Below are 18,521 nucleotides of genomic sequence, written 5' to 3' on the forward strand. Positions count from 1 at the left end.
ATCAAGGCAACTTGTCCTTGATGAATTATTTCCACTCCGTCTTGCATGATTTGTCATGTTATAAGTGAATGCAATCAAAGTACACACCCATTCGTGTTGCCATCGCTTCAAAAGAGCACAACCGCAACGACTTTGGAAATCTTGAATTCCTCGCCCCCCAGCGGGATGTGAGATCGTGAGCGTCTCGGTCGGTCCGGGTGCCTCAGACTTGTAGCGCAGTCAAAAGTGATATCTAGGGTAAAAGCATTAATCGTCTTTAGCACGGCGGTATAATGAACAGCAGGGTAAAATAACAGCTCAGCAAGGAGAAGAATTATACTTGTGGTTTGAGCGAGGTAAATACCTGTTTAGCTGCCAGCGTATGCATTTATTAGACTGTCGCCAGCAAATAAGAGGTCTGTCTCGTTTTTTAATATGCGGCTGCTTAGAGATTCCACCCTGTTGGGAAAGAACTGTTATGATTTCTAATAGTTAGGAAAGGTAACAATGATTCAGAGACTTTTGATGACAAGCTCGAACCAGTTTGGGGAAAAAAGAGAGAAAGAAAAACGAAGGACTGTATGCGCATACTTGGGCTGTGAGTCAAGCGTGTAGAACAGGCAGACGACGACATGCGCGCCGAACTCGAGACTTCAGAATAATTTAGCCTTATTTTTCGAAACTTTTTCGAAGGCGATTTGCATATATCAGCACGTCTTAATTTGATCGTCGTGTGAAAATCGGCATCTTTAATTCCTAAAGCGCGAACTCTCTTTATTCGCCTCCTTTTATCTGGCTTTAAGAATCGTGGCCGGATCCTTTCAGAAAACAAAGTGTCAGAAGTGCGTCATGTCGATTTGGTCACGGCTCGGCTAAGTGACATTCGTGTAAAATCGCGACGGCAATATTATCGTTCTCAGCAGCACCATTACTAATAGAATTTGAAATAGGCACTCGGAGCTACCTTAAACCTTTTTACATTCGGTCCAACCTAAATTTAGACACCCCACATGTTTTGATCTGCTGTTATTGTCTTGTATTTCTATGCTTGTCGTTATCCGATCTGTGTAGGTTTTCTCGAGTCCTTTGTTCTGGTAAGGCGGCACAAAGAAAGCCGTATGTATCAGAGGAATGCACATACTGCAAAAGATCAGGGTTTTAATACCCACCCACATACTCCGAAGAAACAATTAGAAAAGATACTCTTTTACTGCGGATACACACACACACACACTTTGAGATTTGAAGAGACGCAGATTAACTCGCAGTCGACTCTACACGCATCTTTTCCTTTGCGGTGTTGAACACTCAAAAGAAGCAAAGGGCTTTCGCTTGTTGCTTTTGATTTGGTTTGATTTGCTTAAAACAAAAAATTGAAAGAGGAATATTTCTGCATATCGTCGTGATGTCTTTACAGGGGTTTGATGTTTCAGGTCATGTTTATTTACATTTGCATATTGGTTTGCAAAGAGAGTATTCTTTGTCTGGGAATTGAACTCGTGACCTTATCATTGCTAGCACCGAGCATTTCCATGATTTTTACCTTTTTTTAGATGTCCTCCACATCCTGGTGTCTCCGGTTGATCTTACATACGAAACGCATACTCGCTTGTCAGCAGGCCCACACGGACTTCGCAGATTTCCTGCGTGGTTTTTGTGGATAATAGATGTTGATTTAAACGTAAAGTGTTGGTCACTGCAAGATTCAGATCAACCAAAATGGCAAATGCACGGAACTTGAATAATGGCCGTTGCGGTTCAACCGAAAGTTCCGCGTGGGCCCGTCTGTTTGAAACCTCAACAAACCTCGGACAAACATCCACACTGTTTTCTCTCTCTCTGTCGCTTGAACTCTATTAATTGTTGATGCATTGCAATCCACGAGGCAGAAATTAGAGAGGTAATTATTTGATCATGTGACGCCGGCCTCCTCCAGTGACACAAAAGTAATTTCCCCGGCCTTGAAACCGATCTTACTTGATCGTTAGATGACGGATTTGTTTTATAATTCGATAAAAGCCAGAAATAAACAAGTGATGAGCCGATAAAGAGCCTCTCTCGTGCTCTGAGAGGAAATAATTGTTTTTTAATAATTAATAGACGTCCCTTCGGGAGTCTGAATGGAGCAGGATCTGTTTTGTGCGTCTTTCAGTCATCGGTGGCCAGACTTTAGAATTCATCTCGCTGAAAATAGCCTAAACACGCACGCACTGATTTGAAAGTCTCGCACATATTATCTGACTGCCGTTCAGATGCACAGAGAAGCCACAGGGGAACTTCATACTGTACACTACAGATGACACGGTGCGCACTAGAGAGAAATGACTAGGCTGCGTGAGTCTGCTGTATTTTCGACATGGTCCTTGTGGTTTCACGATAAATAATGTTGGTTTGGAGGAAGCGTTGAAGACTTTGACCCCCGGTGCCCTTTTTTGGGCATCCCTTTAGCTTTTATCCAGCACACAACGTGAGTTATAAATAATCAACTAAAATACAGTTCTTGTATTCTGAAATGCGTTACCAAGCAATATTTAGACACTGTAATGAGATCCACGTTTTCATATTTCCAGGAAATCTTTGTTTTGAACGCAGCCGTCTTCACGTTTTAATAGGTTTGTGTACTGCCCATTTGCCTCCGCATTGATTCGCTCTTTCTCATCAGTATGTGGTGGGCACTGATGATTTTACCCCATGCTGTTTGTGTTATCAAACTGCCGAGATGCTCTTGGCTCTGATTTATAACACTACCTCAAATAATCTTGTTAATGCACATTTAACATTGCGGAAGTGGAAAGCACATAGGCTAAACAACACCTACGCGTGCAGGCGTTCAGAATAGGGCTGTTGAAATGTGCGGAGTGATAAAAATGCCTCTGGTGCTGCTAAAATGAGGACGATTTTACTTTCTGGCTTTCTAAGTTTGGACGTCTGCTTGCCGGTAGTGTGCTATTCCAGGGCAAATAGGTGGTAATGAAATGGATACATTACGAGACATTGTAAAACAACCATTGTGGGGATTGAATAAATCCTGAATAAATCAATCACCTTTGATATAAATAAAAAAAAATTTAAGATTAGAAATGGCTCTCTTTTTTTAATAAAACGATTTAAATATGATCAGGTCAACCTGTTGTTAAAACGTGATTTAGATATCTGTCTTCTCTAATTTTTTTTTTTTTAATAAAATAAAATAAAATAGGTACTTGCATAAGTTCTGATGCATTATAAAATATTATTATAGGTAACCTAAAATGTGTCTTTTTTTCTTAATAAATGAATCAGTTTTACGTTAAATTTGAATGACACTCTTCTAGAAGGTTCTTAATATAACAGCTTGAAGTATTCGCATTTATTTATCTTGTTGCATTATCATGCCTTTGTGTATTTCGTTCATTAATAATTGTCGTGTTTTACTTTTTTATGCAGTAGCGTAGAGGTGTCCATTATATATTCCCTTGAGTTTGGCTTTTTAAACTCTGGTGTTTACCCTTCTTTAAATAGGTGCGAGCTGAATGATAACCACAGTTGATCAAATCATTTCTGCTCTGTGAATCCGCATGCCCTTCTGGAAGTTAGACTGGGTGTTGTTGGGCGGCGCGTGTGTGTGTGTGCCAGGGCTCTTGGCAGTGACTGCACCTGTTGGCAGCAGGCAGGACCCTCCTGGCAGGGCCGGCAAAAATTGTGTGATGCTCTTGTACAAGTGCAAAGGAGATTGCTGCCACAGCACGGCAACATGGCGGCCACACTCCGCTTACCGCTGCGGTCGGCCAGCGTTTCCATTCCGAGGCGAAGAGAAAAGAGGGAACGTTGTAGCTGCACAATGCGTTTGTGATGGGTTTGATGTCGAAACCAACGGATTTGCTTTAGTGAGCTGCGTGTTCGTGTAGCTCTGCTGTTAGAGTGTGGAGCAAACAATGGCAACATGGGTTTGATTTCCACAAATTGTCAACCTTAAAGATGCTTTAAGTCACTAGGATCAAAGCATCTTCCATTAACATATTCAGAGTGCAGTAATTGAATTTTATTATTGAAGACAAGATAACACAAATTCATTTTTAAGTCAAATGTTATTGAATGAGGAACTTGACATCAGGTTGTAAAATTAAATGTAGTTTTTGAGAATTTTGTTGAGATAACTTGTTAAGATCATTTCCAACAGAGTAGCCCCAGTGTTAAATGTCAATATAATGCTGTCCATATTAGTTTTGATCTAAGAACTACATTGTAGCTGTTACGCCACCCACTGTGTTGTGCAAGGGCTAACATCTCAAAACAGCAGAAGCAACCTTTGTGCAAATACACATCAACGCCGGAAGCGTGCGTAACGCCTGCGTGATATACAGTATGAGTTGATATAGCATTGAGTGGGTCAACACAAAAAATCCCCCAAAACGTGAACATAACTTGAGTTTTTAATTTGAGAACTATTTGCTGTATGCTATGTAGTCAGCATCCCCTTAAAGGACACGTCCATTTTTGTCATCGCCCCCCCACTTACATTTCCTGTTTTTCAAAACAGTGATACTTGTTTTGTCGTTCATCACCTCTGCTGACTTCATATAGCTTTATTACCCTCAATTTCGTGTCTATACATGTTACACACCCTGCTATTAAAAACAAAAACCTTTACTGGCTCCACTGTTATTAATTATTGGGCCTATTAGTCATTATAATTGTTGATGCTGGCATGGACATGTGCTTGGTTACCATTTAACCAGACCCATGTTGACTGAATCAGCGATATGGTTTAATCTCATACAACGGGAGAAGCAAAAAGCAATATTTACTGCATGTAATTTTAAACACGTGATTGAATGGATCACTGAATGTAAAAATGTTTTGCTTGGTTGGTTGGGTTTGTTAAAATTCCAAAAAACAGGCTGGGTTTAAACCATACAGGTTGGGATGTGATCCAGACCACCATGGTTGATTGACCTTTGACCCTTGACCCTTACTCATAATTATACATGACTGTCATCTTTATTGTGATGCAGCAAGTACCTCTGAATCATCTCTCATTGCAGTAGATAGATGTGTTGCTCTCCATAAAGCAATAATTCCCATTTATTAAAAAAAATTAAAAATAACTTTTTTTTAAACTAAATTTATTTAAATGTATTTAATGAAACGGTCAATATCACTGCAACATCCTTACTACATTGGTTACACCAACAACAACAGTAATGTCTATGTGTTAGATCAAATTGCAACTGCACATTTTTTACCAAAGTATACTGTTAATATGCTTTATGTAAACCTTGTTTTAAAGGTTGCTATATGAATACCATTTATTATAATTCTCAAGTGTCGCATTTACTGAAATTAGATCTGTGTGCTTGCAGTACATTAGACGTTTGCTATCACCTGCGAGTGTGTGTGTGTGTGTGTGTGCGTGCGTGCGTGTGTGTGTGTGGTGCAGCAGCATCACTGACAGATGGCGCGTCCTTTTGCAATAAGAATTATTATACGACTCTTAGAGGCTTTTCGCAACTTTTAAAAACACAAACGTGTTAATAAACGGTTACGGTATGATCAGATTTATGGATACGATCCATATAATCGGAAATACAAGAGCGCGTTTATTTGATCTCGCTTTTCATAATAAACTCATCATTAACATCTACGTGCGTTTCTTTGGGATCGAAATCCACAGTGTGCATCCTTTATCTACTATGTAATGCAGACGCAGAATTGCATTGTATTGTGCGAACGCTTATTGCTGTTTTTTTCTGTGCAACTGAACGCATCAGCTCCAATATGCCAAACACACACCCGTTTTTATTCCATCAACAATTCTGCGCGTTGTTCTCAATGCGTGTATACATCGATGCGTGTGCTATTATTCTTCAATAATAAATGCAGAACCGCCTCACTCTAATCAAGCTTATTAAAAATTCCTGCGCGCTTACAGGCTGAAATCCACCACCATCATCATCATCATCTCTGTCCCCCGTGCGTTTCTTTTCGCCGGCACTTTTACTTTATTTTCGCGTCTGTCCTCCTTCAGGACATCGGCCGACGCGGGGGGACTCGAGATCCGCCTTAAATCGCGTCGTTTAGGAGGTTTATTCGCCTGTAGAGATGAGGAACGCGGCAGGCAGCTCGGCGAGGGGAGGGATGAGTCAATGCAACTAATAATTTAATGGGGACAGAGCGAGAGAAAGAGAGATAGAGAGCGAGAGACTCGCACACACATACAGAGCGAGAAAGAGAGAGAGAACAGAAGGGAAAGAGAAAGAAACGGACCGAACGCGAATGTTGCGAATGTTACAAATGTAACGAGCGGGAGATACAATGTAGCGCTGTGCGGAATGTTCGGAACGCTTTGATGTTACATTCGACGCGCGAAAGTGTATCGCGGACTTTTAAAGCTGCTTTCGGGGATCCGCATATCGAGCATCGGCTTGAGATGATACTGCAGGTCGCCGTGGCTTCGTGCTGCTGTTCGGACAGATGAGAGGAGATCGTACGCGTTGTGTTTGACCGTGTGCTTGTGTTGTTAAAGCGGAATGGGACGCGTAGGGAATGCTGGCGGTTACTTTTATTTTTAAGGATTATTTTGCGCGCAGAACGCACGGTCGTCCCGGTGGATGTGCCCCGCGGTCGCGTGTAAACTCTATTGAACTCTATAGACTTGTCGGAGATCGTTACAGGAAAGGTTCATTTCGTGCATCTGCGTTTTGCTTTACATTTCTTTAGATTGTAAAGTAGTCAAAATAGACTTTGCGGTACATATATGCAGTTGTAAATCTGCTCAAATTAATGAATGAAATCTGTGATATTAGGGTCTTGGCGTGGGAAACTTGAAGTTTTGTGTTTAAGGTCAGAATAGTATTTATTTCGGTCATTTTGAGGATTTTGGAGTGCGTTGTCGTAAGACTTGTATTAGAGTAAATCGACGTGAAGTTTTTACTCCTCCTGCCAAAACTTGAAGGCGCTGTTCATCCAGAACTCCTTATATGCTCGTCTCAAACTGGTGAGTTATTGCTTATTTAACTTGGCTTTATTATTTCTACTGTGGCATTTTTTCGCACATTTTTCCTGATTGAATGGCTTAGAATCCTTGCTTTTCAGTCTAGAAATGAAAACAAGAATATCTATTCGCTAGGAAAAAATATATGCCTGCACAATAGGATTATTTCTTGCCATACAGACAAAAATGTTTCTGCTTTAAAAGTAAATCCACAGATCAGTGTAGAAAGTTCACTGGAGGCAGATCTTTGTCTGTGCATATATAGGCTCACTACACCTGTTTTATGGGTCCTTATATGAAGTCACAAAAGTTCAACTTTTGTTCCACGCTGTGGAATTTATTGCTGCATGTCTGATGTCTTGTTTGGCCTGTTTGATGAAATCTGACCCTGTCTGTCATGCTGTCTGCTGCAGCGTTCTCTTATCTCTGTAAATGCGACGTTGAGACGAGGTGCACTTCCCTTTTCTTGTAATCCTGGATTATACAAACTCTCTATTGTTGTCATTGTAGAGAAAGCTTTAGAAAGGGGCCAGTGAAAACAAACAGCTGTCAGTAGCATGTAACCGAAGATATCAAACATTTTCACTTGCGGAACATGATCCACTTCCGTGAGGAATTTATGGTCTTTTAAACGGTTTTAATTGCAGGAAAGTATTTGTTGGCCCGCCTGTCTTGTTTCTCTGTGGAAAGGGATGTTGTACGGTGCGGCGATCACTAAAGTGCACTCTTCTGCACATTAATGCCACTGCACAAAAACTAGCTTGTTCTGCACAAGGGATTCTGAAGCGGGTTCGACATACATAATACATGCTCTGAAGAATGGCAACATGATGTCAAATCAGGCCTAATGTTACATGGCACTACAGTTTAGTTGGACGACAGTTACAATTAATATTTATTTGGGTTATTTAATATATATTTATAATTTTTTTTAGTTTTCTCTGCCAACAGTGATAGCTTAAAGACTTTTATTTTGTATCCTGATTTTCATATATATTCACATATACACTCAACGGCTTCTTCCCGCAGCCCTGACCTAAAGATCTTGTTGGATTTTCTCTTCAGGTGACCGTGAGTAGTGGTGCTGAGAACCATGGAGCATCTCAGCGAAACTTGCCTGGGGAAGGAGAACTGCGAGATGGTCAGCAGTATGAATGACAGCAAGGCCCCTCCCGCTAAGATGGCCCGTTTGGAACAGAACGGAAGCCCGCTAGGCCGGTCCCGTCTGGGTAGCACTGGCGGTAAACTCTCCGGACTGCCCTTTAAACCGTCCGGGCATCACCTGAAGACCTGCCACAAGAGGGGTGAGTTTGCTTTTTTTTTTGAGCCAGTCGCGGTGCGCTTTGTGTGTCCGCACAAAAAAATCGGTTACAAGCAATCGTAACGTATTTGACAGTTTAACACGTGTGTAAAGTGGAATCTTGGACCAATGGAATTTCACAGTGGGTGGGGCTATCCGGCACAGTGTTGAAGGCAGGTGTCTAATCGATCATGAATGGTACTGGGCTGTGTATAGATATTCATCACATTTCTTGTTTAACACATAATTCTGTCCATTTAGCATTTAATGTGTTCACACACAGCGTTGAAAAACAGTTGCTGGTGTATTGTACTTTAATGCATCAAATAAAACGTTTTAATTGAAAGGTAAATTTGTAACGCTGATGATTTCTATTAGTTTTGGATTTGATGTAATACATTTTTTCTGCAGCAAATATCTGCAGTTTATGTTTAAAGGAAGAACGCTTTCTCTATAACCGCCGGTGTCAGCTACGAATGGTCCTGCAATGTGTTCTATAGCTCTCCGGGCAACAACTATTATTATTTATGGTAAACACAGAACTTTGCTGAGTACTTACTGAACTTTGTAGGCTAGAGTATTCATTGTTTCAGCTGAATAATATTTACCGTGAGCTCCGTGGAAACAAAGCGCGTATTGATCCCGAAACGAACCGACACAGCAGTCTTTATTGTTAGATCTTTATCTATTAAAAATGGAAAAGCTTCGGTTCAGCACATTCCTTGGCATCTGCTCATGATTTACCCTATTTATCGATTCTTTTCCAGAAAACGGTCGAATTCTTAAGCAGCCGCGACCGTGAGGATCAGAAATATGATCTATTACGATTGGCCGGACGGAAGCCGTTGATATAACCCCCATAAACCTTGCGAACACAAAGTTGCCGGGTCAGAAAGATCGAGAAATTCTCAAAATTTCATCACTGGAGTGTTGCAGCTGGCTGGTATTATGTGATATTTGCACAGTAAACCCCAACACATGACGGCTTTGGACGGAGGTTCTCGCTTTCTCCCCGATAGCAGCGAGCTGTTTGCAAAGACTCGTAAAACCTCAAGGCTGTAAGGTACATGGGGAGACGTAGCGTGGCATCGTGGGAATGCTTCTGGGATGTGCCTGAAGAAGGGTTCTAATGTGATTTGAGCACATCAACAATAAAATAAACCGCTAAACCCTGCAGACCTGTAACCTTTTAGCGTGATAACATGTTTAAAAACGGAGCTGTTTCATTGACACCGTCTTCTCAGCTTCTCCTCTGTTCTGATCTTATTATATACGTTACAGCGCTGCTTTATTGTAAGGACATTATAGCGTTAAATTAACAGATTACAGTTATTTGATAATGAGATATGCTTGCTACTGTAAGTATTGCTCATAATAGGGGTAAGGGTTTGTTTTAAAATGCTTAATCTTTGGACAAATCGGAAGCCAATACTTTGGTTTGTGCCAAAAGCCTGCTATTAGCTTTATGTGCTTGGACTTAAAATTTCCATAGACTTAAATAAAAGGATGTGACTTGAGCCATTTCTAAGAATTAGAATATCGTAGAGACTTGGGGGGAAATACCCTAGCAACTGCATAGCAACGATGAGAGCATCCTAGTGGCATAGTGCTTCTTCTGTAAATAAACTAGTGCATTTTATTGTCTGTACATTGAAACATACAGCAATAATGCTGTGGTTCACATCTGATGTTTGTCTATAAGTGGTGACGTGTAACATACACACTGTTATTTTCTCTAGGTAACATGCTGCCAGTGTTTTGTGTGGTGGAGCACTACGAGAGCCCAATTGAGTTTGACAGCAAAGAGGAACATGCCGAGTTCGTGCTGGTCAGGAAGGACATGCTCTTCAACCAGCTCATCGAGATGGCCCTGCTCTCGCTGGGTTACTCACACAGTTCCGCCGCACAGGCCAAAGGTATTTTTTTACCATCACAGTGGTAATCTCTTGGAATTTATCCAATTCTTCTGAATTCATTTTCTTTAAAGCAATGCTGTTACAGCCATCGAAACGTCTCCAAATCACTTGCTGTGAATGACGGTCTCATAATGAACAGTCCATAGTTTTGTGCAGTGAAAATGTCTCGATATTTTCCAAGGGTCTGTGTTGTTGCATATTGTGCTCTTTGTTGTTTTTAGAGGGATACTTCACCCAAAAATGAAAATACTATCATCATTTGCTCACCTTCGAGTTGTTCCAAATGTGTATAAATTTCTTTGTTCTGACACAGAGAAAGATATTTGGAATAATGCTTATAAGCTTATATTAGCTTTCCTGGAGCTCAGAGCATGGCGCTAGCAATGCCAAGGTTATGGGTTCGCTCCCAGGGGATTGCACATACTCAGATACAAATGTATAGTATAATGCAATGTAAGTCGCTTTGGATACAATCGTCTGTTAAATGCATAAATGTAAATGTTATAACCAAACAGATCTCAACAACCATTGACTACCATAGCAGGAAAAAAACAATGGTTGTCAAAAGTGCCCCAGAACTGTTTGCTGTCCTACATTCTTCAAAATGTCTTCTTTTGTGTTCAAGAGGGAAAAAAATGATTCCAAAATTTTTTTTCCAAATATCTTTCTCTGTGTTCATCATAACAAAGAAATTTGCTCACACTTCAGTATAGGGGACAATTAACACACCATTAACTACGACTTTTTCCCTCAATAAACTCTTAATTTGTTGCTTATTAATAGTTAGTAGTTATTAGGTTTAGGTATCGGGTAGGATTAGGGATGTAGAGTATGGTCATGCAGAATATGTGCTTTATAAGTGCTAATAAACAGCCAATATGCCAATAATAGGCATGCTAATAACAACTAGTTAATAGTGAGAATTGCCCCCTATACTGAAGTGTTACCAGAAATTTATACACATTTGGAACAACTCGAAGGTGAGTAAATGATGACAGAATTTTCATTTTTGGGTGAAGCATCACTTTAAGTGCTAAAGGTTTTATGACGCCTCGTCAAGTTAAGGACCGTTTTAAAAACATGACCCAAGATGGTTACATTCTATTTATATAAATTTCATCCTTAAATTGTGCTTAAATTTACAGTATTTAATAAAACTTAATTTTTTATAAATCCCGATATTCACATAGACATTTCGTCGCCTTGGAATTTTAAGGTTATCTGCGTTCTGGGCAGTTTTGAGATAACAAGCTTAAAAGTTTTTGCATTCTATTTGACTTAATAAGAATTGTGAATAACTCTATTTTGTTAAAAATGTCGGATAGAACCGTATAATTCCAAGGTGACCAATTGCGTAAACGTATTTCAGTGCCTGTCTTGTGCGTACACAATGTGTTTACATCGCGCCCCAGCTGTTTTTAACCTAATGCCGTTCACATCAAGAGCCATAATGATAACCAAAAAGGACGTTTTCAAAAATTGTTTTAGATGTAAGAGAATAGAGTCCACGACTATAACTATGACTATACAGAGGAGCGATATTGCAGGGATATTTCAGATTCCCCCCGCTGATGAACAATAAAGCATCAACAGCCATTCAAAATCGACGCTAATTTAAAGGGCTAGCACATGTTAAAATGTTCAAATGCAGCGCACAATGTTTAAACAAAACGCGTTCTTGGTGTGAACGAGCCTTTAATCAGCACAATTATAAAGTGCTTCCATACTAGTTATTCAGACTAGTCGATCATAAAAGCGCACACGTTTACCCATCCTTAGGAACAGCATTCATCAAACCCGTTTCTCCCGAGCCATCATGCATACATTTTGCTCTTGATCAGAACCATGAGTCATAAAACGCCGGGCAGATGCTCACAGATATTTTTGGAGGCTAAAGAGAGATATTTTTGGAGCGATTTCTTGGCTACGTTCAGGTAGTTCATGCACGGTTCTGCTCGAGCTGACCCGATGCAGACGGCAGAGGGGATTGTGGGTAGAAGCAGGCACACACAGGTGCACCTCCAGTTCCTCTGCTCTCTGTAATCACACTTTTCTCAATGGGAACGAGTGTGGAGGTGGGCCTGCAGTTTCTAATTGCTCTCCTAATGGAGCTGGGGGCTATTTTAAGAGCCGAGCCTTCAGCCTGTAATTTATTGCTGGCTGTCCATCATATTTTCCTCAGATCTTCTGGATCTCTTATTTCCTATCACTCATGTAGTGTCAGTCGAAAGAGAAGATGAGAAATGTTTACCGTGCTTTTACCATAGAATATGCTGTGAGAATATCACGGCTCTATTTCAAAGTGTGCCGTCTACAGTACTGCCTACATAGGCAGCATCTTATACAAATAGCACACTTGATGCAAAGCACACAAAAGACAAATTGATTTCAATAGAGTTTAATGTCGGCACGTTGCTAAGCTAATGATATACGCAAAGAAACATAAAAACAGCCCACAGAAATGTTGGTTGAAATGGTTCATTAATACTTTGTGAAGTTTAACATTTAAAATATAATTCATTCAACACTGACAGTGCATTGTGGGATCACTTTCTACACCTTGAATTTGGCAGAACATAAGTCACAATCGACTTTCATATTAAAATGTTGTTTATATAAGCAAATGTAGGTAACCTTACCATGTTAATCTTTAGCATACCTTAAATTGGAATATGAGGTACCGTGGCATACTGTATATGTGCCATAATATTGCCAGCTGTGGTTTACCTGTGTGAATGTTCCCTGACCGCAGGTCTGATTCAGGTGGGCAAGTGGAACCCCGTACCCCTTTCCTACGTGACGGATGCGCCCGACGCCACAGTGGCAGACATGTTACAGGATGTGTACCATGTGGTCACACTGAAAATCCAGCTTCACAGGTCAGTGTTTCCCGTAGACTGAAGCCACAACACAGCAGAGCACCGCCACAACATACAGTGCTGTTTTCCCACAAGCCACATATATATACCTCTTCCTTTCTCTCTCTCTCCATGCAGTCGGCCTCTTCATTTGTATATCTCTCTGCCGTTCCCAAAAGCCCTGCAGATGTCTCTCCGTTTAAGGTGTTTCTTCTCTGTACTACTAGAGTTAGTTTTAATTTTGATGTTTAAATGTAGAGTATCCGTTCTTAATTTCTGTATTTTCAAACCGGTTTCACTCCGCCAGTTTGCCGTTGGTCGACGAACGAATGCAGTTGGTTGAGTCATGTTTTAATAAAGTGAAACCTGGCAACCCGTTTTACTTTTAGATTTTATTATTATTTATTTTTTCGATTGATGCGATGCTTAAAGCTTTATGGCTCATTTCTCAGGACGTTATTATACGTTGACGGAAGTTTATGAGGAAAAGACATATTTGGAATAAAATGCTCCGATCAATTGTAGACCATTAGTGCAAAATAAGGTCAGCGTTCACGTTAACATTGAACAAACGACACGTGTCAGATTGCCATTAGTGACGCATAAGGCCGTCGAACATCTCTGCGTGTTCTTTGCATTGGGCATTGCGATATTTTCTTGGCAGCGTGCCGTTTATTGCGTCCTATTGAACAAGCAATCATTAACGACGCCCTGAATGCAGCTGTGTTTTCGCCGTTGATTCGCCGCCGCCGCCGCCCTTTATTCAAACATGCATGAAATGCTTTAAATGCAGGTTTTTTCATAAAGTATTTAGATGGTCATTTTTAATGCATCCTGCTTCTAAATCGAGATGGAAACGCCTCAAATCGTTGCAGCGAGCACATCAAGGCGGGAAGGTGGAGGTAACGTGAAATAATAGTCGCTACATGCAGCTGATGTATAATTCATGCATCAATACAGCAGATGTGTTGTATAAAGTAATTAACTAATCAGAACAATCAGGAGAGAGAGCGAGAAAGAGAGAGACTCCAGATGCATCTGCTGCGTGCGCCAAATGAAATCTGTCTGTCTTGCAGGGACGCTTGCAGCAGGGAGGCACAGCCCAGTTCTCAGTGTCTCTCTTTTTTCTTTCCCTCTGTGTCTCTCGACCTTTCCCTCTCTGCAGTTGTCCTAAACTGGAAGACCTTCCACCAGAGCAGTGGACCCACTCTACAGTAAGAAATGCCCTCAAGGAGTTACTCAAAGACATGAACCAGAGCTCTTTGGCAAAAGAATGTCCCTTATCACAGGTGCTGGAGCTTTCCACCTCCTAGTTGCCAGGATTGCGAGTGTCCCTTTTCGAATGCCCAGAGTTTGATCGAGTGGAAATGGACAGAATCGCCATAGAAATCCAAATCAATAGCCATTGTCATCCCTGTAGATTAATGCACTTGATTTTGCTGCCGCTGTAGCGGCGCTTGTAGTTGTGAATGTGAGGTATTGTTGGGTAAACAATGGAGGAACCACAATGATCTTGATAATGCATCGCAAGCTGCGGAACGCTGCGGGCGAATCTCACAGAACCGGGCGAGAATGTGGACGTGTCGGATTTCGCCCCAAAATCAAAAGAAAGGAATGGTCTAACTTTAGGATTGGGAATTTTTCGTGTTATTTTCGTGACGGTTGAGCACAATTGATGCCGCCAGTTCTCATGACTGTTACATATCGTAACTAAAAGTTTCATTGGAACCTGTTTATATTTACTTATTTATATGTTGCGTTATCGCAATGAGAAGGAAACGAGAACAGTCATTGTGAATAACAAGAAAAGTCGCACCCATACTAAATTTCAAATGATTCAGAGTGATATCTGCAGACACCGATAACGTTATATGAACTAAATTCGTAAGATTAAATTAATGTTTCATTACTTTCTGAATGTTATTAATTCATACAGTGACTATTAACGTGGATGTTTCTTAACATTTTAAGCACGAATTCATAGCATTTTCTTTTCCTCCTTTGATTTACAGTATTTATCGGACCTGATCATCGGCTGTTAAATTGCTTTTATCGACCGATGCAGATATTGGCCGACGTATCGGTGCATCTCCAAAAACCGGTTTAATTTCTCTTGATTTTGGGTGAAATGTGACCTGGGACACGTTTATGCGAGATTCAGACTCTGAGCTGTATAGAAAAAGCGCTTTTGTGTTGGAGAGACTGTAGATATTTTTCAGCTCAGGAAAGCTCATTCTTTACCTGCAGGTGTGTGTGTGTGTGTGCGTTTTGAGGATGTGTGGAGTGTTGTGATGTAAAGAGTCCCAGGGTGCTGTTCAGCCAGCACAGGGGCTGGGCCGCTCCACATCTCTCTAATCACTCTGTTTACAGTCCATATGTGAGCTATTCCCACCGAGCGCCCGCCCGGTACTTACACTGAATTAGAGCCGCTCGCACGCTGCAGGCCGGCCGGCCGGCGTGTGCTGCAGTTTTTTGGGGGAGGGGGTTTTCCGCTTTTGTTGTTTTAGATTCTCTCCCTGGCATGAAAGTGGGAGTTGTCGTCATCTAATTTTAGTTCCGTCTCGCTTAGAACATGAGACATCGTCTGCCACTTAGAAACGTGTTGGAGTTGTTTTCGGTAGGTGGGCCGCTCCAGGTGACTGATGTTATTTCTGCCGTACAGCTGTGCTGTTGAACGGAAAGAGCTGATCTTTACAGGATTAGTGTCTTCTTAAAACTCCATAGTAAATGTGAAAAGGTTAAAGACTAAAATATTTGATTTTTTTTACTTTGGTTTATGGCTTGTTTATTTTCAAATACTAGGCAGTTATTATTACGTCTTGACGGACTCTCAAATGATTCGTCGGCGATTCATCGGTCTAATCCCCTCCTTTCTGTCAGCCGACTCTGATCCGATTGGTCAGACGGTCTAGTCTGCTGTGATTGGTCTATCGTGTACAGTGTCGCAAATGGAACGTAGGTGGGCGTTACACCAAATGACGCAAATCCGACCCGGAACTGAAATTAGAAGGACAGGCGACTCGTTTGCGTGATTCTGAGTCGACTCCTTTTTTTCCAAGCCAATAACTTATTCGTTCACTTTCGGCTTTACAACTTGGCAGGCTGCTTACATTCACACACAGCGACATCACACACTGCATGAAATGTCATTATAAGGACATTGTAATAGTAACTCTTTAATAAATAGAGACGGAGAATTATGACGTGTTGGATTATAAATAGGGAGTCTTGTGTCTTTAGGGTGATGGCCACTAGACACAAAAATCACACTTTTGTCATCTTTGATTCACCCTCATGTGGTCGAAAACCTGTACGTGACTCTTTTTTTCTGTGGAACACAAAAGAAGATATTTTGAGAAATGTCTTGGCGGTTTTGTGTTCATAGAGTGGAAGTCAATAGGGTTTAATGTTGTTTTGTTACCAACGTTGTGAAAAGATTTTTTGTGTTCTGCAAAAATCAAAGTCATATTTGGAATGAAATGAGGATGAGGAAATGATGAAAGAGTTTTCATTATTGGATGAACTGTCCCTTTACGAAAGTATCCCTTTTAATCTGCATGTGTACAAAAGTCCATATTGTTGATGTTGGTGTTTAGGAGTCTGCATGGATGTCTCTTGGCCTGTAAAGGTTGCGTGTTTGTCTTAAAGATGCCTTACAAAGAACACATACATGGACGTTGTAGCTATCATCACATACATGGACGTTTGTTATCCGAGTGTTGCGGTCCTCTCCCTCTCATCAGCTGTCATTCATCACACGCGTGTTTCTCTGTGAGCAAACTTAACCCCAGTGTCCCCTCGGACGAGCGAAACAAAAGATCTTCCCACCCACCCGGTGGCCCCGGAGGAGCAGCTGTGTAGTTGCGTAGCAGGCAATAGCCATCAAATGCCATCTTTGTGGGCTGAGCTCAGGATTTGAAACGGGCCTCTTTCTCTTCCTCATAGAATGCACGGAAAGAGACGTAATTAAGATGTGTTTTTTATTAGTGAAGCAGAGGTGGCGCTTCTACACTATGCGAATAGTCGCTCTGCGGGAGAGAAAGATGCGCGGAAGTATTAACAGGGAGTGCATGGCTAGATCTAGAGCACCACTCCTATGACGGAAAATCAGATGCGTGACAGACTTCCTGGCCTCGCCGATAAGATCCTGAGATGTTTATCATTTAAAGGGTCCCGTTCTATTACCTGTTGATGGTTTGTGGCGCTCGGTACGGCACGGTTCTGTGGTCTTTATCCGCATGGTTTGTGTGAAGTCGCCGGCTCATATGACGCGATGTACGGTGATTAAGGAACATTGATTTTCACAACATGGTTGTCAGCGTGGAGAACGGTACCCGCTTTGGGACCGCGATATCAAAGCGTATCTTTGACACATGGAATTATGGGTAATTTTTTATTTCTCTGCTGTTGTCAGTTGCTTGTTTACATTATCGCCCTTGCAGCAGATATCTCTAATGATTGTTGCTCTGAGATCAGCGATGAGAAAGGCTGCGGGTGACATTTAAAGCACCAGTTGGCCTTCAGAAGTGCAGCTGCCCGGCGACGGTCTCGGAGGTCAGACTGTGGTTTCACATTCCACTCTCGCTTTGGAGGGTCTTCATCTTAGATACTTTTATTCACTTTTCATTTCTGTAGCAGCGTGAGCTTTGGCAGTAAAGGTTAATAGTCCTTCTCGAGCAGACGCGGTGATGTATGCACTTTCACCTTGTTTTGCCGGTTCCTGCTGAAGTGTGCACCTGTCAGTGATGTGCATTCTTAAAACAACAGTTCAGAAAGGCTTTTATGGCTCGAGACCCTTCACAATTCCATACGATGCCAAGACAACATTTTTAAAGTCCCAGTGAAATAAAAAATGACAATGCCTATTTTTTCATGAAATATTGCAGCGTTTATTCTTAATAGTTTATCAATGTGGGTCATTGTCTTTTTAAAATTGGTGTGCGCTCATAATCTTCAGTTAAAATCTGAAAAAGCACTTCCGTCCTGTAGTGACTATCCGTCTTAAATGACGTATGTTAGACGGCTTGGGCGGAGCACCCGTTAACTCCTCCCCTTCGACTGTCAGTTCTGCTGCCAGTTCCAACGCAACGGCTGTTTGTATACATCCAATCAAATCGCAGAGAAAGACAAAAGCCACGCCCATTATTTTTCTCATTCGAAATCCCATTTCACTCGGAAATGCGTCAAAATACGGAAGTAAAAACGATCGCGACTTGCGGTTCACGGGGACTTTTAGCCCATTTGATGCCGCGTGGGAATCTGTATGTTCCGTATGGATCCATATGAATCCATTTTTCTGTGATGCTATAGGTAAACATTTTTACGTTTTTTTTTCTGTGATGCCATAGCAGTAGCATTATAGGTTCTTATAATGCTGTCGGAGAACAAGTAGGAGAGAAGTACTCCAGCAGGATTTTTTTTACAATTTCACAAGGTGGCTAATTTGTTTTAATTCATTCAATGTTAATCATTCAAGAATGTACGATTTTTAGGAA

At 41.3% G+C, this 18,521-nt stretch overlaps 1 protein-coding gene across 4 annotated transcripts in view; it reads left to right on the forward strand.

The window, feature by feature from the left end:
• Positions 1-18,521, forward strand: part of LOC130557614 (DNA-binding protein SATB1) — a 49,513-nt gene that overhangs the window by 2,564 nt on the left and 28,428 nt on the right. For 2 of the 4 annotated variants that reach the window (XM_057339538.1, XM_057339536.1), the window contains exons 2-5: positions 8,018-8,256; positions 9,992-10,168; positions 12,921-13,047; positions 14,192-14,315. In XM_057339538.1, coding sequence (XP_057195521.1) covers positions 8,046-8,256; positions 9,992-10,168; positions 12,921-13,047; positions 14,192-14,315 — 639 coding nt within the window. In that variant the 5' untranslated portion in view covers positions 8,018-8,045. Of the gene's footprint in view, positions 1-5,963; positions 6,956-8,017; positions 8,257-9,991; positions 10,169-12,920; positions 13,048-14,191; positions 14,316-18,521 lie in introns of those variants that run through there. The other 2 variants (XM_057339537.1, XM_057339540.1) reach the window with 2 other exon arrangements.

The sequence above is a fragment of the Triplophysa rosa genome, linkage group LG8 (genome assembly GCF_024868665.1).
Source record: "Triplophysa rosa linkage group LG8, Trosa_1v2, whole genome shotgun sequence".
Lineage (NCBI taxonomy): Eukaryota > Metazoa > Chordata > Actinopteri > Cypriniformes > Nemacheilidae > Triplophysa > Triplophysa rosa.